Source organism: Amphiprion ocellaris, chromosome 8, assembly GCF_022539595.1.
Source record: "Amphiprion ocellaris isolate individual 3 ecotype Okinawa chromosome 8, ASM2253959v1, whole genome shotgun sequence".
NCBI lineage: Eukaryota > Metazoa > Chordata > Actinopteri > Pomacentridae > Amphiprion > Amphiprion ocellaris.
Window position 1 is genome coordinate 30,685,861 of NC_072773.1, and position 27,186 is coordinate 30,713,046.

The window sequence follows — 27,186 nt, forward strand, 5'->3', positions numbered from 1 at the left end:
CTGTCTACAACAGGGCGCAGTGGTGTGTCTTTTTTATGTATTTTTGGTGTCCCATATATCCATGGGGTAACGTTGGGTGTGGGAATGAGATGGTTGTAAGCTTCCTGTGTTATTTTATTGGTTTCTAATAGTGGCTTGAGCAGAGTTTTTAATGTCCTTTTCTTTTGTTGTGTGGGGTCTTTTTTGAGTATTTTGTATGTGTTCCTATCCTGTAGCATGTTGGTTAGCTGTTGTTCGTATGTGTCCGTGTCCATGATGACTGTGGTTCGTCCTCTGTCAGCCGGTAGGATGGTGATGCTGTTGTCCTGTTTGAGTGATTTTATTGCTTTTGTTTCTTGCTTGGTGATGTTACTGTGCGGAAGTTTTGCCGATTTTAAAATGCCTGCTATTGCGTTTCGGAGTTCAGATTTGTGCCCCTGATCCTGTAATTTCTGGCATGCTAATTCTGTTGCTAATATGAAATCTGTGTGTGGTATTGTGGTGGGTGTGATGGCGAAATTGAGGCCTCTTGTCAAAACTGTTTGTTCAGGTTCTGTGAGGGTGCATTGTGATAAGCTTCGTACCCATTTGTTATTGAATTGTGTGTGAGTGTGTTGGTTTCTGTATTTTCTTTCTCTTAGTTTGCTCAGTTTTTGGATGTGGCGATTTTTCGTTGTAATGAATTCTTCTTCGTGTGTGCGTTTTAAATGTGAACTTATTTCTTTGTGTGTCTAGCTCCGAAGTGAGGCGTTCTTTGAGTTCGTTTGAATAATCCTGTATAAGTGTGTTGATTTTTTCCAGTTTATTTACCGTAGTCCTTATCCTCTCTCTGATGAGAGCCTTCTTTGTTTTGTTTATTATGTTTTATGCATTTTTTGTAGGGATGGGGTTCCTGATGTTGAGGCTTTTCAGTGTTATGTCCTCGTCTCTGCATCGGAGATTGAATGTGAGGTGGTTTCTGTGGCGTGCTCGCTCCTTTTCCAGCTTTTCCAAATGGCGGAATATTACGACACAGACTTTATCCAGTCTTCCTCGTAATATTTGGATGATGTTCATTTTGTCGTTGACTATCATAGGATAATGTTATTTCTTTTACACCGACAAATCAAGGATAAGATGGTTTTACCTTAGCTGACATGTTTCAACTGCAACTGCAGTCTTCTTCAGAGCGGACAGTGGGGGGCGTGGCCTATCTGACAGATTCTGACAGATCTGTCAGACTGGTCACCTGATAAAAAGGACACGTCAGATGACGCTCTGAAGAAGACTGCAGTTGCAGTTGAAACATGTCAGCCAAGACATGTTTGTTTTAAGGTAAAACCATCTTATCTTTGGTTTGTAAAAGAAATAACATTATCCTATCAGAAAATCATGCTTTAGACTGAGCATTTTTTTGGGAATTGACTTCCACTGAGCAAATAAACTACATTCTCTCTGGACCAAATGTTTTTCAAAAGAGTCTGTGGTCAGCAGCGACGGTCTGTGACCCTGAATAAATCTCCCGGGTCACGGTCGGCCTTTCCTGCTCCAAAACCCCAGGTCTCCTTGCCAATCAAAGTTGTGTTCCCAGCGCAGCACTTAGGGGGCACACGGAAGGCTTTGTCTCTTCCCATTTGTCTCAGTACTCGCTGTGCGTGACTGCAGCCAGAACACTGATGTAGCGTAGGAGGAACAACATGCTGCAGTTCCAGTTCCCAGCCCTCCACGTTCGCCATTAAATAAGGGCTCCTAAACAAGTACACTGTGACCAGATCATAGATCAGCTCCTGCTGCTCGTTATGGAGGCTGCTTCGTACGCTGCGTAGTGCCGACAGCTTCATAAAGACACTCACACCCACACATACACACAGAGAGGCAGCCATAACTCTGGCATTCCTGTAAGCAAACTGTGAAGAGGCACTATTCCTCTCCCTCTAATTACTGTGGGTAGGCCTTTTGAAGAAATCGTCTCATCACCCTGAGCCACAGATGATCACACATTTTGGTTTAGCTTGCATGAGAGCCAGTTGTTTCTGGGAAATGATAAAAAGAGAGGAAGATCTGGTGTTGGCTGGTTGTTTTCTTAGTGCGGCTGGGAAGACGGCGCTAAAGTCACAGCCGCAGCAGTAGTACTTGAAATTCACAGACGGATGCCATAAGGAATTCTAAACAATTCAATGACTTTTATTTTTATTTTTTGCAATGAACTACATGCCCCAGCTGGAGATTTGTCCTTCTTGGTGAAAGTAGCATGAATCAAACCCCTTTAAAAATTATAAAAATGTTTAGAAATATCAATCTTCCTGCCATTTCCAGCCTGCTACACAGTTGTTAATGCATAGTAATGAACACAGCACCAGCCTAGTTTAAAGCCCCTGTTTCTCTGTGTCCCTGTCAGCCCTGACTAGCTTTGAGGTGGTGATCCAGTATGGTCTGGCAACTCCAGAGGGTCTCGCTGTGGACTGGATAGCAGGAAACATCTACTGGGTGGAGAGCAATCTGGACCAGATCGAGGTGGCCAAACTGGATGGAACTATGAGAACCACCCTGTTGGCTGGGGAAGTGGAGCATCCCCGAGCCATCGCCCTGGACCCTCGAGATGGGTAAGAACCATAGATGTATGGATTCTAACATAATAATCACTTCAGAAAATGTTAAGTTACTGGAATGTATTCCTCCTGGTGTGTTTTCTGTGAAACTGCTCTCATGTGGTGATACTGTACACATCTGTGAAGTCCCTCCTCACACTGATAATTTTCTGTTGGCAGTATTCTGTTTTGGACAGACTGGGATGCTAGTCTGCCCAGGATCGAAGCGGCGTCTATGAGTGGGGAAGGCAGACGAACCATCCACAGGGAGACGGGCAGTGGCGGCTGGCCCAACGGACTCACTGTGGACTACATGGAAAGACGTATTGTGTGGATCGATGCCAGGTACAGTTTGCCACCACACTCTCATTGTACTGCATCCACCCACTCACTCATTGCATCACCCACTTGCTCAGCTTTCTTCTCTTTTCTTGCCGCTATGCATTTTTTGTAATAAGCATGCAGATGTTCCTTGCTTATGTAAAACTGCAGACAAAGCACAGAGTCATCTAGTACCATGACAACATGAATGCACTTAATCTGATATGTTAAAGCTGTTATGTAAAGTATATGTCTCTGCCTTAATGCTTCTCAAGGTCGGATGCTATCTACTCTGCGATGTACGATGGCTCTGGGCTCATTGAAGTGTTGCGGGGTCATGAGTATTTGTCCCACCCCTTTGCTGTCACCATGTACGGAGGCGAGGTCTACTGGACCGACTGGAGGACCAACACTCTGGCCAAAGCCAACAAATGGACAGGACACAACGTCACTGTAGTCCAGCGCACCAACACTCAGCCCTTTGACTTGCAGGTCTATCACCCATCCAGACAACCTCAGGGTACGCTGCACGCCGCATTCACATGCATTCATTGAGAAACACAGAGGGAGGAGTGACCGCAAATCAGATTCACTGCCAGCTCACGGATTTTGGCTTTAACTCAAAGAAGATCACAGTTCATGTTGTCCAAGGCGCCGACTCGCCAAAGACAGGTGGCCTTTTAGAGCTGTGTTGTCATTTTGGACACCTCCCGCTGCCTTGTTGATCAAAAAGTCACCTCACTGGTTGGCATTTCCTTCTGTCCACGTAGGAAGTAAAACCCTGCATGTGCAACTTAAATGTCATGTGTTGATCTCATGGACAGACATGATTGAAGGGTTGTCGGAACTCTTTGACAGTGTCCTGTCACATCAAACTGTCACCTTGATGTTTAGTAGCCAGTGGCTATGGGATCCCAAGGGTGTGTGGGCAGCAGAGAGGTGCAGGATCTTGTAATTGGTGATGGGAAAAGAGAGATCTCACTGAGCTGTTGATTGACAGCTGCAACCAATCTCCATGACAGTGATGAGGCAAGAAGCTGTGCTGAGAGATCCAGTAGATAAAGTGTTTTTCTGCACTGTTGCCTTCCTTGAGGGGCCCATTGATGGGAACTGTAATTGTTGTGTTTACTATCTATTACTGCAATGTACAGTGATGTTAAATTTATCTACAGATCATACTGTGAACCTCCTCCCTCATGTAATGCATCTCCTCTGCTTTTTTTTTTTTACATGTATATCTCTTTCTTTGAATATCTTTATTGACTTTTTTGTCCTTTTAGCTCCCAACCCCTGTGAACCCAAGGATGGCAAAGGCCCTTGCTCCCATCTGTGTCTCATCAACTTTAACCAGACCTTCTCCTGTGCCTGCCCTCATCTCATGAAGCTGCAGTCTGACAAACGCACCTGCAAAGGTAAGGAATAGACACTGTTTCTTACAAACACTTGCACCTATGTGCTTTTTCCCTTCAAAACACTCTGATAGAGAAGGAACAGACAACGCCGTCATATGCAATCTATGTCAACCAGGAGCAAGGGACGGTTTCTGTGTTTGCAGAATTCTTTACCTGCGACTGTTTTGACTTTCTGAACTGAGAAAAATTGCTCCGGCACGCTGTACTGCCGACCAGGACATCTCTTATGACAGAAAATTTGATTACATCTCCTCTGTTTGTGCAACATTACCTTCTTCATTTTCTTTTCCATTTGATTTCATATAAAAGATTGTCACAAGAGATGAAGTGTGATTTGATGAGTGGGTTACTGGAGGCTTTTTGAGAGTTTAGCTGTGGGAATTTGTGTGCATGTGTGCACAGGCTCCGAATCTGAGTGTCTGTCCAAATTTTTAGCATTTTGCAAGACAGTCCTTATCTCTGCAGTGTAGATGTGATGATAATTGGGTTAGCGGGTTTGATGAATTCCCCATTAACACAAAACAAAACACTTTCTGAACTGAGGAGAAATAAGTTTTTACTGAACTTTCACATTCATTAGATAAACTCTTAGTTTATACTAGTTGTACAAATTCCTGTTTGAGGGGGAGTCATTAGTTGTTTCCTCCTCTGATTCCCCCTGAGGAAGTCCATGTAACTGAATGGTCAATATGACACTCCTGAGCATGTTCCCCCTGGGATGCAGCTGGTTCCCTTTAATTGTGTGGCAAGTATAATAAAAACAAGCCAAATTACACTTTTAATCACTGTTTACTTGTAAAAATATCAGGGGAATAAAGGGTCTCTGCAAATGGAAAAACCTTTCTGCCTGCCTTGTCATCCTAAATCCCATTTTCAATCTTTGTTGGCAATATTGGACTTGCAAAAATTGATAATAAACTAGTAAGAGCAGCCTAACTTGTTCAGTACGTTTTAGTTCGCTCCTGTGTAGAGAAAGTGTCAGATTTGATGGAACTGATTCAAATCTTTCTTATTCTGTGTATTTTTGTTTTCCAGAGTCCCGCAAGTTCCTTCTTTATGCTCGTCAGATCGAGATCCGCGGTGTAGACATCGACAACCCCTACTACAACTACATCATCTCCTTCACTGTGCCGGACATAGACAACGTGACGGTGGTGGATTATGACGCCGTAGAGCATCGGATCTACTGGTCAGACGTGCGAACACAGACCATCAAGAGAGCTTTCATCAATGGCACAGGGGTGGAGACTGTTGTGTCTGCTGGTGAGGACGATCTCAGGAAAACTCTTTGGTTTGGAAACTGTCTGAAAGGAGGTTTGGGGAATTAAAAGCAACAGATTTTTAAAACTAACCTTTTTGACTGTGGTTCTGAAATTCCCCCAGACCTTCCTAATGCCCACGGACTGGCAGTGGACTGGGTGTCCAGGAACCTCTTCTGGACCAGCTATGATGCCAATAAGAAGCAGATCAATGTGGCCAGACTGGATGGATCTTTCAAGAATGCTGTCATCCAGGGCTTAGACAAACCACACTGTCTGGTGGTGCATCCTCTACTGGGGTGAGTGTTACCTCCAGGTAGTCAGGCCTGCATTCGCTTAAATATCTGAACTATCTTTCTTCATGCGCTTTTTCTGTTTTCCAAATCAATTAACCCCCCTCTAACTTTCTGATTAAATGGTTTTCTTTTTTTGGGTTTACATCTTGTTACTTATTTTATTATTTTATTCCAACCTGTTCATGCTTCTTCTTCGTGACTACTTTCTCATCATTTGATGCTGCTGATGGCTCTTGTACTGGTTTGTTGGTAGCATTACTCCTTTCCAGAATACAGATTTCACTCCTGCTCTACATCACATTATTTATACCCCTCCACAGGAAGCTTTACTGGACAGATGGTGACAACATAAGCATGGCTAACATGGATGGTAGCAACCGCACCACACTTTTCACCAATCAGAAAGGACCAGTAGGTGAGCAGATGTGTATTCCTGCTGCAAAAAAAAATTATTCCTGCAAGTATAAGCACAGATTGAGCATATTAGCGTGTCAGATATACATGTGTAATAGCATTATTGTTATTCTTTCCATTCAGGCCTTTCTATTGACTATGAAAAAGAGCAGCTGTACTGGGTCAGCTCAGGCAACAGCACCATTAACCGTTGTCAGCTGGATGGCTCGAACCTGCAGATCCTGGAAGGGGTTAAAGGCAAACTAACCAAAGCCACTGCACTGGCTATTATGGGTAAGACAAAAAAGATACAACTTCAAATGTATCCTCTTTGTCATCTGTATTTTTGTGATCTAACCGTGGGATAGTTACTTGGAATTTCTGCTTATATCCTAAGGAGATCAATATCTCTGAATCACTTGCTCATTTTATTGGAACAACATACAGAGATATGAATCAATGTCTGTTGCTGCAGGAGACAAGCTCTGGTGGGCAGACCAGGGAACTGACCAGATAGGAACATGTGACAAGAAAGATGGAGGAAACTGGAAAGTTTTGCGAAACAACACCTCGCCTATGATGCACATGAGGATCTACGATGAGGATGTTCAGAAAGGTAATAAAGATCAGGTTAAAGGAATACTGCTGTTTGTGGGGTTTGTCAGTATTGAGCCAAAAAATAATTGTATCTAAGACAACTTAGATTATATGGATATGCTAAAAATTAAAGAAGGAAAATTTTGTTCTCAGCGGTTCTCATTGATCTTCTGCTTTTTTTCCTTCAGCACGTATCAACCTGTGCAGTAACAACAATGGTGACTGCTCACAGCTGTGCCTGCCGACCTCTCCAACAACCAGAGCCTGCATGTGCACTGCTGGATACAGCCTGAAGACGGGGCAGCAGTCCTGTGAAGGTGCCTCACAGCTACAGTACCACATGCTTTAGGAATGCATTGTGGCCTAAAAACAAAAACTTACTGTACTCTCTCTCTCTCTGGGCAGGTATGGGCTCCTTCCTGCTTTACTCTGTTCATGAGGGAATCAGAGGAATCCCACTCGACCCAGCAGACAAATCCGATGCCTTGGTGCCAGTTTCTGGCACCTCTCTGGCCGTCGGCATCGACTTCCACGCTGGTGAGTTCCACTGAAGGGCATCAGTAAGTACATGGCCCAACCCGAGTCACATTTTAAACCTGTTATTATCTCCTCTTCAGAGAATGACACCATCTACTGGGTGGACATGGGCCTGAGTACCATCAGCAGGGCTAAGAGAGACCAGACTTGGAGAGAAGATGTGGTAACCAATGGCATTGGCAGGGTGGAGGGCATCACTGTCGACTGGATAGCAGGTCTAGTCATTACGAAGCTCAATCATATTTTAAGTTTATCTGACATTTGTGTTTACTCTGTTATGACACAAGCGCAGATAAAGGACAGCAGCTGATTTATATCCTTGTTCTTTTATAGGAAATATTTACTGGACTGACCAGGGCTTCGATGTGATTGAGGTGGCGAGGCTGAATGGTTCTTTCCGCTACGTGGTCATTTCTCAGGGCCTGGACAAACCCAGAGCCATAACCGTCCACCCAGTGAAAGGGTAAGGCTGCCAGCCAACTGTTCAATTTTGCTCTCTGTGTAATACTGCTGCCTTAAGGTACTTGCACTGTACATTAGTTTTAACCCTACTGCTATAATTCTAAATTTCCCCGACTGCACTTTTACATCATCTCCTGTGTCCCCCGGTGCAGTTATTTGTTCTGGACAGAGTGGGGTCAGTATCCTCGTATTGAGCGCTCTCGGTTGGACGGCTCCCAGAGGTTGGTCATGGTCAATGTGAGCATCAGTTGGCCAAACGGAATCTCCATCGACTACGAGGTGTGGACCGCAACTGAAATCATTGCGCTTAACAATCCCCTAAACACACTAGTCTTTATTAATAGAGGGTGTTTCCCATTTCTACTCTGAATAAATATACTGTGATTTTTCCAGAGACTGGACTGTTGGTCTTCTACGCAACAAGAATTACCCATAAGTTTTACTGATTAAATCATAGTAGTTGTTCATTGTATGTCCTGTGGCTTCATAAATTTAATGTGAATGTTAATGTACAATGAAAAATTATGGGGGTTTTTTATTCTGTGTAAATTTACCTTTTGAATCGCCACAACTTCTAATTTTTGCGAGCCCTGGTCAAATAAAATCACTCAGTTTTGTATATTGTATATTAAGGCATCGAGACCCTTAGCTTGGTTGCATTAGAATAATTTCTGTGATGTCTACAATTTACCAAGGTTAACTAATTTAGCTTTAATTTGCATTAAAATGTCTTAAATTGATAATTAACACTATTTTGTTTCTGCTTCGCCTCTGCAGGAAGGTCTGCTGTATTGGTGCGATGCCAGGACAGACAAAATTGAGCGCATCAACCTGGAGACTGGAGAAAACAGGGAGCTGGTGCTGGCCAACAATAACATGGACATGTTTGCTGTGTCTGTATTTGAGGAATACATCTACTGGAGTGACAGGTCAGCTTTTTCACTGCTCTGAATGACTCATTGTGAAAGGTTTCATATCATAACTGGGTGTTAGTTGACTCATGGTTTTGTTGTCTTTTGTTTAGGACCCATGCTAATGGCTCCATTAAGAGAGGCAGCAAGGATAATGCTACAGACGCTGTACAGCTGAGGACAGGCATTGGTGTGCAGCTGAAAGACATCAAAGTCTTCAACAGGGCCAGGCAGCAAGGTAGGAAATCGCACAAAACACACACATACACCTCAATCTTAGCCATTAGGTTTCTCTGGGAAAAACAGGGAGAAAAGTTGGTCCTCACATGTCTGTGTGGATTCTCAGTCATCCAGGTCACGGTAATCCTAGAAGCTTTAGCAGAAAACAGTTGAACTTCTCTTGTGGGTTTTTGAAGACTTTTGACCTCTCAACCAAGAGGCTCCTTCAGATCTGAAGTAAACGTGGATGAGAGTTCTTCAAGAATGTAAAAATTGAACATCCTAGGATTTAGTCCTCACTTGTTTTTAAAAGCCAGCTGTGATTAAAAACTTGTTCCACCAAACAGATTACCAGCTCCAGAATAAATGCTGTTTATCAAGGCTCATTATGCATCAAACTGCTCATCTCATGAACGTGTCACTCTCGCCACAGGAACAAACGTCTGCAAAGACAACAACGGCGGCTGCGAGCAGCTGTGTCTTTTCCGCGGCAACAGCGAACGCACCTGTGCGTGTGCTCACGGGATGCTGGCCGAGGACAACCGCAGCTGCCGCGACTACGACGGATACCTGCTGTACTCGGAGCGCACGATACTAAAGAGCATCCACCTGTCCGATGAGACGAACCTCAACGCACCGATAAAACCGTTTGAGGACCCCGACCACATGAAGAACGTCATCGCCCTCAGCTTCGACTACCACGGCGGCGGAGGGAAGGGAGCCAACCGCATCTTCTTCAGTGACATTCACTTTGGCAACATCCAGCAGATCAACGATGACGGCACGGACCGCAAGATCGTGGTGGACAGTAAGTTTGGAGTCATCAGTCATGTTTCAGCCTTTTACCTCAAACAGACGCATACATTTGTTTCGTGTCACTGCACCACCTCTGCATCTAAACCTTCCCCCAGCTCTGCGTACATATATTTCAGCTGTGTTGCCCTGCTGTCCCGTTCTTGTATCCTCTCCATTAATAATTGAATGTTGTCCCTCGTCCCCTCGACACTGTCAACAGACATCATCACACATTTTGACAACACAAGCACCCAAGAGGATCCGCTGTAATGAACACACAGCTGCAGCTTCTCAGCTAGTGGAGATTGACATCACTTAGGGCTGCCACTTGAGAAGACTCACTTTGCACACACACGCACACACACACACACGCACACACACACACACACACACACACACAGTGCTTTTTGCTTGTATCAACACTGAAGTGTCTTTTAAATCCCGCTCTCTTTCAATAATTCAAGAGTAGGTTGTTGAACTCCATCCAGAAAAACATCACATATAAAAGCCCTGGACCGAAGCTGCTCCTAGCAAACAATATTCAAAACATTAGTTCTTTTGATAGTCAAGACAGGAAAACAAGCAGAGTGTGAGGGGTTTGTGTATTTATTGATGTTGCATTGAGATCAGGAGTTTTAACAGACTGCAAAAATAATAGCTGTTTTTTCCACATTAGCTTTTTCATGTACTGATTACAGAATTTATTCCATTTGGAGGTAATCCAGCAGAGGTTAGGGGAGTGTGTTCACGCCGATAAGACCCAGCACTGAATCAAAATGATCATATATCAGCTTTTAGCATAATCAGAACAGGATTATATTATCATGTTGCATCATTGTTTTACAACATTCTCCTGCCCAACAGAATGATTCCTGACAAATTGTAATTAAAATCCTCCATGACTCATATTGTTACAACATTTCCCAGTGGAATACATTCTGTCATAAGTGGATGAAAAACAAATGTGGAAAAACAAGCATTTTTGCAAACTGCTACGAAATGATTCACAGTGGTAATCAGTTTATTTTTGCACTTAACGCCGCTTTGAGCATTTTATGTGTAATATTGCATTACATTTCCACATCTTTCCATCCATCTATCTAGCAAACTAATTAGATAATGAGGTAGCAGTGTTTTCTTCTGGTCCAAGAGTCAGTTTTGGCCTCTCTCTGAGGTTGTGTCCAGCTCAAAGGGCCGTACAGTGTCTCTGCTGATCACATGAGGGCAACCGGTCAGACAGCTTTTGCACCAAGTCCATCGCTGTCTCCCGAGCTCTAATAAGTCCCGTCTAAACTTCTGAGACATAAAGACATACAGTACAGGGTTTACCACTGCCACCGAGGTTGCCAATAGTCTGGCCAGGATGGCCAAGATTTGGTGGCCATGTGAGCCCGGTATAGATCCTCCAACAAAGGAGAACATGAGGGCGTAGGAGGGCAGCCACAGCAGAGTGAAGACCAGGACCAGGAGAGCTGAAGTGTGAGTGACTTGTGTCTGATAACGTTCCAGTCGGGATGTGTTCCCCAGCTGCTGTGCACGTTTAAGAAAGCAGTAGATCTTTGCATACATGAGCACTATTATGCCCAGTGGTAGAGCAAAACCGAAGAGGAAAAGAGCAATGCTGTAGACCAGCTGGCTGAAGCCGGACAGGAAGGCAAAGCAGTATACTTCGTGGGAGGTGCTGATTGTGCGGAAGGCAAACTCCGGTGTTGCCAAAGCAGAAGCAGGGACCCAGAGGAGAGTCACTGTCAGCTTAATGCGCCTGTCCATCCGCGAACGGTAGGTCCAGGTGGGATGTACCACTGTGAGGTAACGCGTCACAGCCAGAGCTGCCAGGGTGAACACGGAGGCAGAAGAGCAGGCCACGCCCAAGAAGCTGATGGCTTTGCACATGAAGCTGCCGAAAGGCCAGAAGCCCAGCGTGATTGCCGAGGTGTGGAAAGGCAGGCAGAGCAGCAGCAGCAGGTCGGCGGCACTCAGAGCCAGCAGCAACGTGTCCGTTCCATGCGGGGGTTGACTTACTTTTTTCCTCCTGCCGGTAAGGATGGTGATGACCAGACTCTGACCCACGAGACCAGTTACCAGAATGATCCCGTCCATGATAGGCACAATGGTTTTTATTAGTCGGTTATCTCTCCTGGTCATTTCCCAAAGGCCGCTGTTGTTTATTTGCTGCTCTGAAGCCTCCATGCAGTCACAATAAAAGTCTGCTGAGCGATTAATCTAATGTTCCGTTAATGGTCAGCATCAAAACTAATGCAGTATCAGTGTAATTCATCTGCTGGCTCCCGTTCATGTCTTAAACTCCATTAACAGGCATGATTATACTCCATTAAGACAGCTGGTACTTTAATAGCAATTAGTTAAGCAGTTAACATCTCCCTGGTCATCCTGCTTATCAGTGACATTTATAGCCTTTACTCTCACAGGAAGAGAGGGATGAAAAAGTACATTGTAAGTTATTTTTTGTAGCTGTAAATGAGAATTGCATTACCAAGTACTCAGACTTATCAGGTAGTTCAGTCGGCTTCTGTCGGTGTTTGAATCACTCTTAAATTTGTGTCTTTCACGCTGCTTCTCTCGCTGTTTTCCAGCTGTTTGACGAAAGGTGAACTGCTGAAAGAAGGGTTGGATATTGTACTCTTCCTTTCTGAAAATTTCTCTCCACATGCAATGCTGTTCTCCAGTTTTATTCAGGAAAAATATGGAAATATGAGCTTAAAGAGCAGTCTGTGCCCATCGGCTTTTCCTCAGCTGCATCAGCATGTCTTTTGTAATCCAAGGAGGAGCAGTTCGGGTCAAAACCGGAGAAATGTCAGTGCAGCAGTTACTCTATGGTTGTATTGATTCTTGAAACCAGGCAACAGTGGACAAATTCATCCCAGTGGTTGCTAACAGGCAGTCCTCTTCAAAGGCAGTCAGGGCTACTTGACGCTAAGTGCTCACTGCGACAGCAGGCATCTTGTCCATTTAGAAGCTCTTCAGAGAATTGTAACCTATAGAAAAATTGTTGTCCATGACATTAAATCAGTAAAGGAAAAAATAAAGAGTAACAAAAGCTTAGTAATTTTCTAGTTGTCACATGGACTGTTGTACTGCTCCCGTGATTGTCAGAAAGGCTCTGTTCTGAGTTGTAATCGTCTTCCTAACAGGTTTTTTTTTCTCTGTTTGCACAGTAACCAGGGGCTGAAATGATTTAGCCAATGGGAGAGGATGTTGTGCTGTTTCTCATTGCATAATATTGGCTGGAATCCACTTTATTCATCCCTGTTCAGTGTGTGATCATCCCTTAATCCAAGCAATTAGCTGCTCAAACACGCCCTTTTCTCATTTCAATTTTATACAACCTGACTGTTGAGGTTGAAAAACATGAAGTGTTATTTGTTTGTGTGAGTCTGGATTTGGGTCTCATGTGGTCTTTGTGTTGCTTTTAGCCTTGTTAAGACGGTGATCAGCATTAATATTGTCCTGCATTAACATTGATTATGGCACTTTGACAGTCATCTGAAACGTCTATTACAAGGCAATTATAGACTTTCAGCCAAGAGCAAACAGTTGTATTCAGGTTTTTATTGTTTGCTGTAAGTGGTCATAAATGTGGCTGCTTGTGTAACTAAGGAGAGACGGATGAACACCTGGGAGCCCGTAAGGCTGAGTCCTTTTCCTGTGACGCCCACGTGACGCACAGCATTATGGAAAAGACTTTTTCCACAACTACATGTGCTGTAACTGTGGGGTCAAGGGGCACAATGGAAAAACACATATTTAGAGAATCTGCTTTATCTTTGCCACTCATGGGTTAAATTCTTCACCCTGGTCTGTGCCCCTGAAGTGACTCAAGCTGTTCCAGTTGCAGTTTTCTTCCCAGAACAAGAAGTCCAGACCATGAATGAGCGTCTCCGCGAGGAGCTGTATTTGTATGTGCAGGCAGCTAGCCATGAAATGACAGGATGATACAGACTCTTTAAACTCTGTCCAGGAACATCAGCCGTGGCACATGCTCAAACCTGCGGTATCACTTCCATTTTACTCTCTTCCTTTGCACTTGCCTCCCTTTCTCCTCTTCTTCCTCAGTGTTTTGTGAGCTGGTGTGTACAGATACAGAAACCTTAAAAGCATTTACCACTGCCTCTTTACTAAACTCTCACAGAGTTAACCATGGGGACAGCTGCGACAATGATTAATGAATTGTTGAATTCTCACCGAAGCTCCTCTTTAAAACTCCTACTCTGGCACCCCTGAGATGTGATATTTGCATAGTGAAATATGAAGAGTTTTACTTCTTAAAGCGTTCACTTGAAGGCAGCAAAAACTGTCATCATGTGTCCAAAATGTTTACCGACTTCTTTCTTCCCTCTCACAGATGTTGGATCAGTGGAAGGCCTGGCGTACCATCGGGGTTGGGATACACTCTACTGGACCAGCTACACAACGTCCACCATCAGTCGCCACACGGTGGATCAGAGCCGCTCTCTGGCCTATAACCGCAACACTGTAGTCACCATGTCTGGAGAAGACCACCCCAGAGCCTTTGTGCTGGACGAGTGTCAGGAGTGAGTCATTAATATCGAATCTTCTGTTCTGACTTACGGCCGACTTCCAGTGCCATTTCTTTTCCTATCGCTTGAGCAACAGATTTATTTTAGCCCAGTCAACCATAACTTCAAGATGCTTTGGGAGCTGCCACCGCACATCACAATGCTTGTCCTCTGTTTGTTCCCATCATAGTCTCATGTTTTGGACCAATTGGAACGAGCAGGCTCCCAGCATCATGAGAGCCTCTTTGAGTGGAGCCAATGTGCTCGTGATCATCGGCAGCGACATTAAAACTCCCAATGGTCTGGCTATAGATCACCGCGCCGAGAAACTCTACTTCTCCGATGCCACACTGGACAAGATCGAACGCTGCGAATATGATGGAAGCAACCGTTATGTAAGACAGATTTTAAATCACATTACATTGGTTCTAAATAGGCCGTCAAGGCATACACTTACCTTTCTTGTTGTTTTGCTTCAGGTTTTGTTGAAGAATGAGCCTGTCCATCCGTTTGGTCTTGCTGTGTATGGAGATTACATCTTCTGGACGGACTGGGTGAGGAGAGCCGTCCTCAGAGCTGACAAATACACAGGAGGAGACATGAAAGTGCTGCGTGCCGACATCCCCCAGCAGCCGATGGGCATTATTGCTGTGGCTAATGACACTAACAGCTGTGAGTATCATTCACTGCAGTCAATTAGTTTGCAGAGGGCGTCCAGCAAATGTTTTCGGTGTTATAGAGGCTTGTTTCGCCTTGTTCCTAAGTGACAGTTAATTGGATTTTTAAGCCATGCTAGTGACATTAATCAAGGGCCACTTTGGTTCAAGACTGAAAAACCAATGAGAATTTGTGCAGATTTTTACATTCATGTCATCACAGCAAACTTTTAATTTGCATTATGATGAAATACCTTTAAAACTAATGCTGTTTTCATCAACAGGTTAAAGAAAACAGTTGTTATTCCTGATAAATATCAAAATCTGGAAAGATACCTGTGTCTAAATACAGTTTCACACAGCTCCTACCTTTGCGGTTATCTTGTATCTTCCACAGACTTTAAATACGTCCAAACCACACAGTTCATGCAAAATGTTCTCTTGTAGTGATACTTTCCATCTATAGTGACTCATATTGGTAGATATATTACATCATGCTGGGCGGTGAGTCAGTCAAGTCAATGCATGCATAACTATACTTTTCTAGCTTACTCTTCTGTGTTATCTCTTCCTCAGGTGAGTTTTCTCCTTGCCGAACAAACAACGGAGGCTGCCAGGACCTGTGCCTGCCCACATCCGACGGACGGGTCAACTGCAGCTGTCGTGGAGACCGACAGCTTCTGGAAGACAGCACCTGCTCCTGTGAGAGAGAAATGAAGCAAAACGTTAAACTTTAGAAAGCCTCGTCTTGATAGATACGGGATAAATGTTTCTGACTTCAAATGTTTCTACCTCACCAGCGCTGAATATGTCATGCGGAAGTGTCGATGACTTTGAGTGTGGAAACGGCGACTGCATCAACTACAGCCTGACGTGTGACGGGATGGCGCACTGCAAGGACAAGTCTGATGAGAAGCAGTCCTACTGTGGTGAGTTCTGTCTACACTGCAAAAAAAACACACAATAAATGATATTAGATCACTACAGGAGTGAGTCTTAGCATTTTGATTTAAGACAAAGAGCACAGGCAAAAAGTAATCTGTTTAATTTCATTCCTAAAAGGAATTTATAGGTACATACTTAAAATGTGCATTAAAGAACACGGCACCTCAGCCATTACTAATTAGCTGATTTTCTTCCGCAGCCAATCGAATCTGTAAGAAAGGCTATAGGCGTTGTATGAATGGCCGCTGCATTGGCCACCAGTTCTGGTGTGACGGCACGGATGACTGTGGTGACCATTCAGATGAGCTGCCCTGCAACAGTAAGTCATTTAGTTCCAAGTTATGCTTAAGAAAAAACACCTATTTAAGGTTTACATGGTGTCAGATTTCTGACATTGTTGCATTTTCTTCACACACAAGGTTCCAGTGTTTTTTGCTGATCACATGGTGCATTTTAATAGCATTTCACCTGGATTAGTTCTGCCACGGAGGCGCTATTGAGTGTTTTTGTTGCCAGTGAAATCCTCTTTGACCAGTACATGTTAAAAGGAAATATTATTTGTGATTTCAAAAACTCCTATACATCTCTGCAGTGACGCTGTGCAAAGTGGGAGAGTTTCAGTGCAAAGACGGAAGTTGCATCTCCAACTTCAGCCGCTGTGACCAGGTGGTCAACTGTGAGGATGCAAGTGATGAAATGAACTGCCGTACGTAAACCATCCTTTATTTTTAACTTACTTCCTGTACTTCCTAGCCCTGCTTATTCACCAGTAAAGATGTTGGGAATGTTGTGATTTATTTGCTAAAATTAAACCAATTTCAAGATTTCTTCTGAGGTATTTACAATGTGTTTAAAGGTTCTTTTATTTTTCCCAGAACCCACCGATTGCTCTCGTTTCTTCCGTCTCGGAGTTAAAGGAGCGTCCTTCCAGAGCTGTGAGAAAACCACTCTGTGTTATCTGTCCTCGTGGGTGTGTGATGGCAACAATGATTGTGGAGACTTTTCCGATGAGAGAAACTGTCCAGGTAGGGGGCTTTTCCTTCCACTTTGGCATACTTCTACCTTTTCTTATCCCATCGGAGGTTCAACTTTTTGTTTTTTTCTGTTGTTTGGCAGATAAAAGGAAGCTTAAATGTCCAGTCAACTTCTTTGCTTGTCCCAGCGGCCGCTGCATTCCCATGAGCTGGACCTGTGATAAGGAGAATGACTGTGAGAACGGAGCTGATGAGACACACTGTGGTCAGTCTTGCAGTCCTTTAATACCCCTATTTTATCTTGAAAACACAGAACATACCAGAGAAGCCAGACTGTTTTTCTTCAGGCTTCCCACTGCAGATGGAAAAGCTTACAGTTAGGGTAAATTAAATAATGACTCCAAAATGCTTAGCGCTCTCTGCCATCCCTTGCAGACAAATTCTGTACGTCCAGCCAGTTTGAATGTGGGAACCATCGCTGCATTTCCACCCACTGGGTGTGTGACGGCGCTGACGACTGTGGTGATGGTTCTGACGAGGATCAGAAATGCAGTAAGTGACGTATTGTGTACTTCTTCTCCCCTGGGTTTGGTGCACTCGTTAGACTGCAAGAATGAGATTTCCAGATGTTATATCATCATGTAACTTTTGCGTGATGTTGTCACAGAGTCCAAGACATGCAGTCCTGAGGCTTTCCAGTGTCCAGGCTCTCATATGTGTGTGCCTCAGCGCTGGAAGTGTGACGGAGATAAGGACTGTCCTGATGGAGCTGATGAGAGTGTCAAGGCTGGATGCAGTGAGTGAGACGGTTACAAAATGACCCGATGGACAATCTGTTGTCTTTGTGTTACGATTGATGTAAATCACCCAGAAACAACAGGGTGCCATATCTATTCTGTCCTGTTAACAAAAGTGTCTTTCTGCCTCCAGTGTACACCAACAACACATGTAACACTGAGACTGAGTTCATGTGTCAGAACAGACAGTGCATCCCCAAACACTTTGTGTGCGATCACGACATCGACTGCTCCGATGGGTCCGACGAATCCCCAGAATGTGGTGAGTGGGTTAGGCAGCTTTCCATCCTGGAAGAGAAATTGAGGAATGTTAAATAGGAAGTTTGAAAATTTTGCTGACAGTTTGAATTGAGTGAGATTATTTTGGTTTAACCACAAACTGTGGTTGAGGGTAATGATTAATAACCTCATGCTCTGGTGTAGAATACCCAACATGTGGTCCGGATGAGTTCCGCTGTGCCAATGCCCGCTGCCTCAATCAGAAGAAGTGGGAGTGTGATGGAGAGTTTGACTGTCAGGATCGTTCTGATGAGGCTCCCAAAAACCCTCGCTGCACAGACTCAGGTGGAGATTAGACTTATCTTTTTTTCTCCCCCTCAACTTTTATGTCTGATGATAAAGCATGAGTCATACACTACTGTTCAAAAGTTTGGGGTCACTTAAAAATGTCCTTATTTTTTAAAGAAAAGCATTTTTTTTCAATGACGATAACATTAAATAAATCAGAAATCCAGTCTCGACATGGTTAATGTGGTAAATGACTATTCTAGCTGGAAACAACTGATTTTTAATGGAATATCTCCATAGAGGTACAGAGGAACATTTCCAGCAACCATCACTCCTGTGTTCTAATGCTACATTGTGTTAGCTAATGGTGTTGAAAAGCTAATTGGTGATTAGAAAACCCTTGTGCAATTATGTTAGCACATGAATAAAAGTGTGAATTTCCATGGAAAACATGATGCCTGGGTGACCCTGAACTTCTGAACGGTGGTGTATGTGACGCTTCTTGTTCATGGAGGTTTAACCGCAAAGCGATTCTAATCCAACATAATGTTTGAATATGGTTTCAGAGAGGACGTGTAATGATTCAGCCTTCATGTGCCATAATGGGAAGTGCTTAAATGAGACTCTGCTGTGTGATCGCAACGACGACTGCGGTGACGGCTCTGATGAACTCAACTGCTTCATCAACGAGTGTCTCAACAGTAAGCTGAGTGGCTGCTCCCAGCTCTGCGATGACCTCAAGATTGGCTTCAAGGTAAGCCATCTAATTAGTTATTTCAACCTTTTTCCCTCCACTTTCTAATTGATTTCTGCCAGAAATCAGCTAAAAAAAATAGACAAATTATTTGATTGACTGACACATTTTAGTTGGATGAGAAAATATTATTAATGATTGGCAGCCCCTCACTTCAAGCATGCAGTTATGTAAGACAAAACCATGTTTGGTCTGCAGTTCTTGAAGGTAAGGGGCTCGTCTTAGAACAGCATGAACTCTGTGTGAACTCTCCTGTGGTCAGAGCTGCATTTAATAATGGTACGACAGACTTTGTGCGCCATTTCATTCAGGCAGGGATGTCCAGGATGTCAGATTGAGTGATTATAAGTTCAGTGTTTGTACAACATTTAATAATTCTTACTGTCACTTCACCATCGCAGGTTTTTCCAGCAGTGTGACTTCCTCTCTGCATGTACCACATTAGTAGACAGCAAATTCCCACATGTTGGCAAAGGAGTATTTGAAAGTGTGAGAGTGTGTGTTGGTGTCCTTCCAGAACACAGACGTGCTTATGAAAAGTGACATTTCAAGCTGATTTTGTCTAGTAATGAATACATGTTTTAACCGTGCCTTATGCTAAGATGATGTTGGTGCCACTTATTTCTACAAACATATTGGATGTCGGCTTATGTTTTGCCTGTTGTGAGACAACTTTGTAAACGAGATTTGGAGCTTTTTATGCAGCTTACTTGACAGCAGCAACTGGATTTCATGTCAGTTTTAAGAGAGTACTGCCAATTTACATAAAAATGGAGCAGAAATTAAGCTTGTTGGTTGAAGGTGAAACACATCTCCCAGGTTGACTGAGAGTTTTTCTGACAGAGTGGCAGGTTGTTGGAAGTGGTCCAGACTTAAAGTGAGAACTGCCACAATCCTCAGGCTATGAGATTTTGACATATTTCCTTTGCTCTTGGCCCCTTTAGTGCAGGTGTCATCCTGGTTTCCAGCTGAAGCGCGATGGGAAGACGTGTGTGGATATAGATGAGTGTACGACCACCTACCCCTGCTCTCAGCGCTGCATCAACACACACGGCAGCTTCCACTGTCTCTGCGTGGACGGCTTTGAGCTCAGCCCCAATGACCCCACCATCTGCAAGTCCACATCGGGTAAGGCACGCACGTCTGTGTTTTATATTCCACTACTTACTCATAGCCGACTCAGTCCTGAAGCGTGTGTTTTCTGTCTGGTATGTGTGTGTAGAAGAGGAGCCCTACTTGATCTTTGCCAATCGCTACTACCTGAGAAAACTCAACCTGGACGGTTCCAACTACACTCTTATAAAGCAGGTGAGACACGTGGCTCTCAGTTTGAGTTTATATTGCTCGTCCTCTGTATGTCTTCTAATCCTGTACCTGCCTCATTTTTTTCAGGGCCTCAATAATGCGGTGGCGTTGGACTTCCACTATGCAGAGCAGATGATCTACTGGACGGATGTCACCACTCAGGGCAGCATGATCCGACGCATGCGCATGAACGGCAGCAACATGGAGGTGAGTGGAGGAAATCTAACAATCAAGCTTCATTTATTGTGTTCCACTGGATAATTGCTTCAACAAGCACATTTTGAACAATATTCTTGGAAACGTTCTCATTTTCTTATCGTTTGACTGATACACTTGGCAGGTTTTGCACAGAACCTCCCTCAGTAATCCAGATGGTTTGGCAGTGGACTGGGTTGGTGGAAACTTGTACTGGTGTGACAAAGGCCGGGACACCATCGAGGTGTCAAAACTCAACGGGGCCTATCGGACTGTGCTGGTCAACAGCGGCTTGAGGGAACCGCGTGCTGTGGCTTTGGACGTACGCTATGGGTAAGAAACCTAGCTCATCTCATGGCATTATTTATTTATCTATTTTTTTCGCTTTTTATTTATTCCACATACGTAATAACAGATGAAGATGTACAAAAATCACACCACCACAGTTTACAAACTACTCAGTCCATATCACGTTGATAATATCTCCTTTCCATACAAGTCAAACACAAATTAAGATCACATATTTTACACAGACACCAACAACAATCTTGAATTTTGACTTCTCTCTAATATTCACTAGCACAGGTCACTAAGCAACTAAAAATCATATCATGTAAATAAAATAAATACATTTTGAAAAAAAGAGATAGAGCTCTGGTATCGCTTGTAGTATCGGTTTCCATCTTCTCTCAAATTTTTCTAGTTTCAGTTGTAGTCTTGCTGTAACTTTTTCCATAATAAAAACATTTTTGCTGTGTCTGTCCATTGCATTATGTTGGGGGATGTGGCTTCAACCAATTGACTGAGATCATTTTCTTTGCTATCAAGAGCAGCACTCAGAATAGGTATCTACTTTCTCTGTCTATCAAATCTTCAGGTAATATCCCAAGTATATACAGGGTTTGGTCAAGATGGAGATTAGTACCTAGAATTTTTTTTATTTCTGTTTTCACACATCTCCAAAAGTCTATGATCTTCAGGCAATCCCAAAATATATGAGTGAAGTCACCCACCATGCCACAGTTCCTCCAACACAGATCTGATGTTTTACTATATTTTGCAATGACACATGGGGTATTAAAGTAACACATCTTCACTTTTCAATCGAACTCCCTCCACGTTGGACTGTTTGTTAATTCATGTCCAGATCCGAACATTTACTCCCAATCATCATTCGTTATTATTACATTTGCTTCCAATTCCCATCTTTCTTTAACATCCACATTATTGTCATGCATTTTGTAGTGCTTTATGTATTTTTGAAATCAGCCCTTTTTTGGATTCTTCCTCTGAAAATGACATGAACAGTTCTTCAACCTTGGTTGGGTCTTTGCTTATTCTTTCTCATTCGCTATGTTTCTGGAGATAGTGTCTCAATTGCAAATATTTATAAAAATCCTTTTTTGGGTCATGGCATTATTTTAACTTTTAAAATTAAGAAAGCTTCAGTGATATTTAAATGGAGAGTTGTCATGTAAATAATCCTTATCCACTGCTGTTAGGTACCTCTACTGGTCTGACTGGGGTGACAACCCCCACATTGGGAGAATTGGGATGGACGGCACCAACAGAAGTGTCATCATTGAGGATAAAATCACTTGGCCCAACGGACTCACCCTGGACTTCATCAATGACCGGATATACTGGGCCGATGCCAGGGAGGACTACATCGCGTTTGCCAGCCTGGATGGCACCAGCAGACACACAGGTAACAAACCAGTTCACACAGGTTTTTCTTACTCAACTTGATCTTACTTCTGTGAGACTTCAGCTACATGTTTCAACCTATTTATTGGTCTGTAAAAATGTGATCCAGTATGCTCTCGTTAACATTGTCTTTTTGATGATCAAGCAATTGTTGGATAAGTCCCAACAATTAGCTAAACTGCAAGCATAATTTTTTATTTTTATTGATTTAGTCTTTTCAAATAAACCTGACAGGGAATTTGGAAGCTTTATACGTTTTTTTTTTTTTTTTTAATCTTCTTCACTTAATCTGAGAAGCTCTTTATTACAAGACCACAGTGGAAGTGAAACACAGATTGGATATGTCTGTGATTAAATTTCTTTGGTTGATGGGCTAATGGTCCTGTCAACTGAATGATTTACCTCTGGTCATGCATACAAACACACATTTGTTAGGGAGCCACTAAGCACAAGCAGGCTGGTTCGATGGTTGTCCGCTGGGCTGGGAGTCCTGAACCACAAGCCTGGAGGACAGAATCCTTGAATAGGGCAGATTGTTCCAGTAAGTGAGGCCTCTAGCGTGTATGACGTCTGCATAGCGCTCAGTTGTTTAGCACGCTGGCTACAATAGTTGATATTGTCAGCCAACCCAGCACGCAGGAATTCTCACTGGGCGTCTGCATTGAATTTTTATCACCCCACATTTGCTAAACTCTGCTCAACACATATAGACAGCTTTGGCATCCCATTATTTATTCAATAAAGAATGTACATAACATGGTATTGCAGATGTGTGGGTTGGAGTACAATCTACAATGTACACTTCTGAACAGTTAAGCGCTACATACAAGTTTTGATTATGCAGTTTTTCATCCGATACGAGAAAACTGTGCTGGTGAAAGCATACTGAAAGAAAACTGCTTTTCATACACAATGACAAAAGCAATTCATAACATATTGTGACATAACCTTGTATTAACTTTGACTAGTAGTGCACCCAGCAAGTTATTCACCCATCCTTGGATACACACATGCATCACAAAGCACCAGTGTGGCCTTGTTTGCGTTTGCAGAGCAAAAGTAGGTCTGTTTATATTCTGATAAGGATGAACCAAAGGGCGATTCAAGCTAATCTGACTAATAGGAATCTCAGGTCAACCCGGCTCTGTGAAACTGCAATCACGCGATGAGATTTACATTTTCTTAACGCACATTGTTTGTTAAAAATCAATGCTGAAACCACGGTAATTTACCGGCGAAGTGTTCTAAACTTGCGCCACACGTTCGCAAGTCTGTAAGTAAGTGACGTATTTGGATTGCTGTGGTGTGTTTCTGTAACACACCAAGCTCAAACACTGAGAGCAAGCGCATTCAATGATAAGTGTATGGGGGCAGAAAAAGTGCAATTTAGAGTGTAAAAGCTAATGAGGTGTAGAACCCATTACATAACACACAGATGTAGTGGAGCCACTGTAGACATGAACCCCACCCTGCTTCAGTTTTACAATAGTTTACATTAGTTTCTTGTTGCAAAACAGCAAGAATATGAAATCTGTAATTGCTAAAGTCATTGCATATGTTCACTGTATTTCCAGTATATCACAGAAGTTTGAAACATGTAATATTAATGGGGAAAGTCAAGAATTTATCTGATTTTCAAACTAATTTCAGTAAAGAGTTGTGTGTTGTTTTCACACTTCTCCGCTTCACTTCACCGTTGACCATTTAAGAGCATTTTTAAGCTAAAAACAGTCAGAAAAAGTTGCAGAAAAAATTTAAGTCTTACAATTGTACTTCATATACAGTGTTAAACCTTCAGTGAGACTCATTATATTTCCTCATAAAAAATGTGGCTGATTTGTTATTCGTGTCCTCACAGTTCTTAGCCAAGACATCCCTCACATCTTTGCCATGACGCTGTTTGAGGAGTACATCTACTGGACCGACTGGGAGACAAAGTCCATCAACAGAGCTCATAAGTCTCTGGGCACCAACAAGTCCACCCTGATCAGCACCCTGCATCGACCCATGGACATTCACATTTACCATCCCTACCGGCAGCCAGAGGGTAAGAAATAAATACAGGTTGGGGAATTTCACTGAAAAAAACTTGGTTCAGCTTGTGTTTGTGTGTTTTTTTTTTCCTTAAAATATTCCAAAGCTAAGACACATATTTTTATACGTGTATAATTCAAAATTTCCCTGCTTTAATCCTCTGAACCGCCCTCAGTTTCTGGACGTTTTTTTACTCATCGTGGACTCATTTTTCACTACAAAAACTGTTGGAAAATCCAACAATTTTCTCCGTTTCTACACTTTCTAGCTCTGATAAATGCTATTTTATTTAAAAAGCAACACGACTTTCAAACTTTGGGGTTTAGAGGGTTAATCCAGTCAACATTAAACCTCAGCCTTTGTGCTAAAAAAAACCATATCATGAGGTGAAAACTTTCTTCCTCTTTCTGCCTCTTCCTCAGTGCTCAACCACCCATGTCAGACCAACAACGGCGGCTGCAGTAACCTCTGCCTCCTCTCTCCCGGAGGAGGCTACAAGTGCGCCTGTCCCACCAACTTCTACCTGGCCAACGATCAGCGCACCTGCATGTCCAACTGCACAGCCAGCCAGGTAGGGAGGGAGACTGTGTAATCATCTTTAATAGAAATCTGACTGACTGCAGATGATAAGTGGCTTTTCATATCTAAATGGCTCACTGTGGCTTGTTTGATAAACCACTCATGCCCTGTGATTGTCTATTGACAGCTGGCAGGCTGCCTAGTGCTACAGTTACCAGTTAGCTTCTGTCTCTGTCAGCGGCATTGAAGCAGTGAAGCTCTGCTGCCCTCTCATCGCTTTGATTCATTTCTCCCTCTGTTGTAGTTTGTGTGCAAGAATGACAAGTGCATTCCTTTCTGGTGGAAATGTGACACCGAGGACGATTGTGGAGACCGTTCAGATGAGCCAGAGGACTGCCGTAAGTGTTTGAGAGAGATCATTTAGATACAGTAGTGTGCCAGAATCCTCTGACATGGTGCATGCATGTACAGTAATTTATTGAGATAAATCAACATGAAAAGGGACAATTCCACAATAATGAAATGTTGAAATATTGTCTGACAGGTTGAGTAAGATCTTGACTAACTATTTTGTTCCTTTGCAGCGGTGTTCAAATGCAGACCGGGGCAGTTTCAGTGTGGTACAGGGATCTGCACCAACCCTGCATACATCTGTGATGGAGACAATGACTGCCAGGACAACTCAGACGAGGCCAACTGCGGTATGTCACGTTATTTTAATATACAGTTATTAATGTATGTCACCCCCAAAATACTAGTAACAAGTACAAAAATAACACAATTGATTACCTGTTTTTCTTATATAATATGACACAATGCTTTAATATTCAGGTCTGATAAACATCAGATCCGTTTCCTCTTTTTGTGACTGTCTCTCTGTGTGTCGCTGCACTGCAGATATTCACGTTTGCCTGCCCAGCCAGTTTAAATGTTCCCACCCAAGCCGCTGCATCCCTGGTATCTTCCGCTGCAACGGCCAGGACAACTGCGGAGAAGGAGAGGACGAGAAGGACTGTCGTGAGTATCTCCTCCTTGTTCTGCTTTTCTCTGCTTCCATTCCACTGTTACTATAGTCAGTTTCTTCTTCCCACAGCTGAGGTTACGTGTGCGCCCACCCAGTTCCAGTGCGCCATCACCAAACGCTGCATCCCTCGCGTATGGGTGTGTGACCGTGACAACGACTGTGTGGACGGATCAGATGAACCTGCCAATTGCAGTAAGACTCCCCTCTTTTTTTTGTTGTTGCATATTACTAATTCTGAGTCGTCCTAATTGGCTGTCAGTGTTAGTGACCCCATGTGTTTCCATTTCCAGCCCAGATGACTTGCGGTGTGGACGAATTCCGGTGCAAAGACTCCGGCCGCTGCATCCCTGCTCGCTGGAAGTGTGACGGCGAGGACGACTGTGGCGATGCGTCAGACGAGCCGAAAGAGGAGTGTGGTAAGAATATCCTCTCATTTAAATGTGGGCAGATGCATTTATGGGTCCAGATTTTGTTCCTTCTGTTTGGATTTTCATGACGATGACATTTTGTGTGATTTGCACAGCTGAGAGGACGTGTGAGCCGTATCAGTTCCGGTGTAAGAACAACCGCTGCGTACCGGGCCGCTGGCAGTGCGACTACGACAACGACTGCGGCGACAACTCAGATGAAGACGAGTGCAGTTGGGTGTCACTTTTGCTTAAAAACAATGCCTCCTTTCTACATACTATCAGCATCAGTTAGCTCACCTTGTCCACTGTCACTTACGCTCATGACTTTTCCAATGGTAACACTTTGAACTTTCAAACTGTGTGTGCTAAGACACTTGTTCAGTGCTAATTCATTGCTCATTCACTGTGATGCATTTCACCTCATCTGATATTTGTTTCATTTCATACTGTCCTGTTGGTATGAGCCAGAGGTAAGTTAGTTCACCTGCATAGGTGAACCACTCCCATATTCAGTGTCGCATCTCTGCTGTGTCTTTTACTCCATTCTGTCTTCATTTTCATGTCCCAGTGTGATCTCAACCAACCTGTGAGAGTCTGAAAAACTGAGCTCTGTAGGACTCATTTGGTAACACAGTGGCGCTGTATCCGTTTTGCCACTACATGCCACTGAAAACACACTTTATTTTTGTTGCTAGTTTTATATATGACCACAAAAATCACAAATATATTTGAAACACTCAAATGGAATTGGTTGTATTAAAAACAGTTTAAAAAAACATTGAGTCTCACTGAGCTCCTTTCACTTTCTCACATCATCCCCTGCAGTGTCATCCCTATAAGTGTTGCACTCTTGCCTTGTGCTTTGCTGAAGGCTAAAACTGCCTTCTTTCTTTGCCAGTCTTGTCTCAGACCTTGTTTTTTCTTCCACTCTGTAGAGCCTCGACAATGTTCAGAGAGTGAGTTTGCCTGCACAAATGGCCGCTGCATTGCCGGGAGGTGGAAGTGCGATGGAGACCATGACTGCGCTGATGGATCCGATGAGGTGCAGAGACTTCATGTTTGGGGGATACGGT

At 43.4% G+C, this 27,186-nt stretch overlaps 2 protein-coding genes across 4 annotated transcripts in view; one reads left to right on the top strand and one right to left on the bottom strand.

Annotated features, from left to right (window-relative positions):
- Positions 1 to 27,186, top strand: part of lrp1ab (low density lipoprotein receptor-related protein 1Ab) — a 93,263-nt gene that overhangs the window by 55,400 nt on the left and 10,677 nt on the right. For all 3 annotated transcript variants that reach the window (XM_035947771.2, XM_023269442.3, XM_023269441.3), the window contains exons 25-69: positions 2,357 to 2,561; positions 2,727 to 2,891; positions 3,143 to 3,387; positions 4,148 to 4,279; positions 5,315 to 5,542; positions 5,663 to 5,837; positions 6,155 to 6,249; positions 6,372 to 6,521; positions 6,703 to 6,843; positions 7,013 to 7,141; positions 7,230 to 7,361; positions 7,442 to 7,576; positions 7,695 to 7,824; positions 7,976 to 8,102; positions 8,601 to 8,752; positions 8,848 to 8,972; positions 9,387 to 9,761; positions 14,112 to 14,301; positions 14,477 to 14,681; positions 14,766 to 14,958; positions 15,519 to 15,644; positions 15,743 to 15,871; positions 16,087 to 16,206; positions 16,480 to 16,593; positions 16,763 to 16,912; positions 17,004 to 17,126; positions 17,297 to 17,413; positions 17,529 to 17,657; positions 17,792 to 17,920; positions 18,082 to 18,222; positions 18,732 to 18,919; positions 19,864 to 20,047; positions 20,142 to 20,227; positions 20,312 to 20,431; positions 20,565 to 20,752; positions 21,922 to 22,127; positions 23,985 to 24,173; positions 24,583 to 24,731; positions 24,984 to 25,077; positions 25,264 to 25,380; positions 25,577 to 25,696; positions 25,773 to 25,895; positions 25,994 to 26,119; positions 26,227 to 26,343; positions 27,049 to 27,155. In XM_035947771.2, coding sequence (XP_035803664.2) covers positions 2,357 to 2,561; positions 2,727 to 2,891; positions 3,143 to 3,387; positions 4,148 to 4,279; positions 5,315 to 5,542; positions 5,663 to 5,837; positions 6,155 to 6,249; positions 6,372 to 6,521; positions 6,703 to 6,843; positions 7,013 to 7,141; positions 7,230 to 7,361; positions 7,442 to 7,576; positions 7,695 to 7,824; positions 7,976 to 8,102; positions 8,601 to 8,752; positions 8,848 to 8,972; positions 9,387 to 9,761; positions 14,112 to 14,301; positions 14,477 to 14,681; positions 14,766 to 14,958; positions 15,519 to 15,644; positions 15,743 to 15,871; positions 16,087 to 16,206; positions 16,480 to 16,593; positions 16,763 to 16,912; positions 17,004 to 17,126; positions 17,297 to 17,413; positions 17,529 to 17,657; positions 17,792 to 17,920; positions 18,082 to 18,222; positions 18,732 to 18,919; positions 19,864 to 20,047; positions 20,142 to 20,227; positions 20,312 to 20,431; positions 20,565 to 20,752; positions 21,922 to 22,127; positions 23,985 to 24,173; positions 24,583 to 24,731; positions 24,984 to 25,077; positions 25,264 to 25,380; positions 25,577 to 25,696; positions 25,773 to 25,895; positions 25,994 to 26,119; positions 26,227 to 26,343; positions 27,049 to 27,155 — 6,821 coding nt within the window. The remainder of the gene's footprint in view (positions 1 to 2,356; positions 2,562 to 2,726; positions 2,892 to 3,142; positions 3,388 to 4,147; positions 4,280 to 5,314; positions 5,543 to 5,662; positions 5,838 to 6,154; positions 6,250 to 6,371; positions 6,522 to 6,702; positions 6,844 to 7,012; positions 7,142 to 7,229; positions 7,362 to 7,441; positions 7,577 to 7,694; positions 7,825 to 7,975; positions 8,103 to 8,600; positions 8,753 to 8,847; positions 8,973 to 9,386; positions 9,762 to 14,111; positions 14,302 to 14,476; positions 14,682 to 14,765; positions 14,959 to 15,518; positions 15,645 to 15,742; positions 15,872 to 16,086; positions 16,207 to 16,479; positions 16,594 to 16,762; positions 16,913 to 17,003; positions 17,127 to 17,296; positions 17,414 to 17,528; positions 17,658 to 17,791; positions 17,921 to 18,081; positions 18,223 to 18,731; positions 18,920 to 19,863; positions 20,048 to 20,141; positions 20,228 to 20,311; positions 20,432 to 20,564; positions 20,753 to 21,921; positions 22,128 to 23,984; positions 24,174 to 24,582; positions 24,732 to 24,983; positions 25,078 to 25,263; positions 25,381 to 25,576; positions 25,697 to 25,772; positions 25,896 to 25,993; positions 26,120 to 26,226; positions 26,344 to 27,048; positions 27,156 to 27,186) is intronic.
- Positions 10,343 to 12,865, bottom strand: LOC118470222 (galanin receptor type 1-like). Its single transcript, XM_035947772.2, has one exon. It carries the CDS (start codon positions 11,936 to 11,938, stop codon positions 10,901 to 10,903), a length of 1,038 nt encoding a protein of 345 aa, XP_035803665.1. The 5' UTR covers positions 11,939 to 12,865; the 3' UTR covers positions 10,343 to 10,900.

Excerpts from the sequence above, each read along its gene's own strand:
- LOC118470222 (XM_035947772.2), bottom strand. The coding sequence starts at position 11,938 with ATGGAGGCTTCAGAGCAGCAAATAAACAACAGCGGCCTTTGGGAAATG.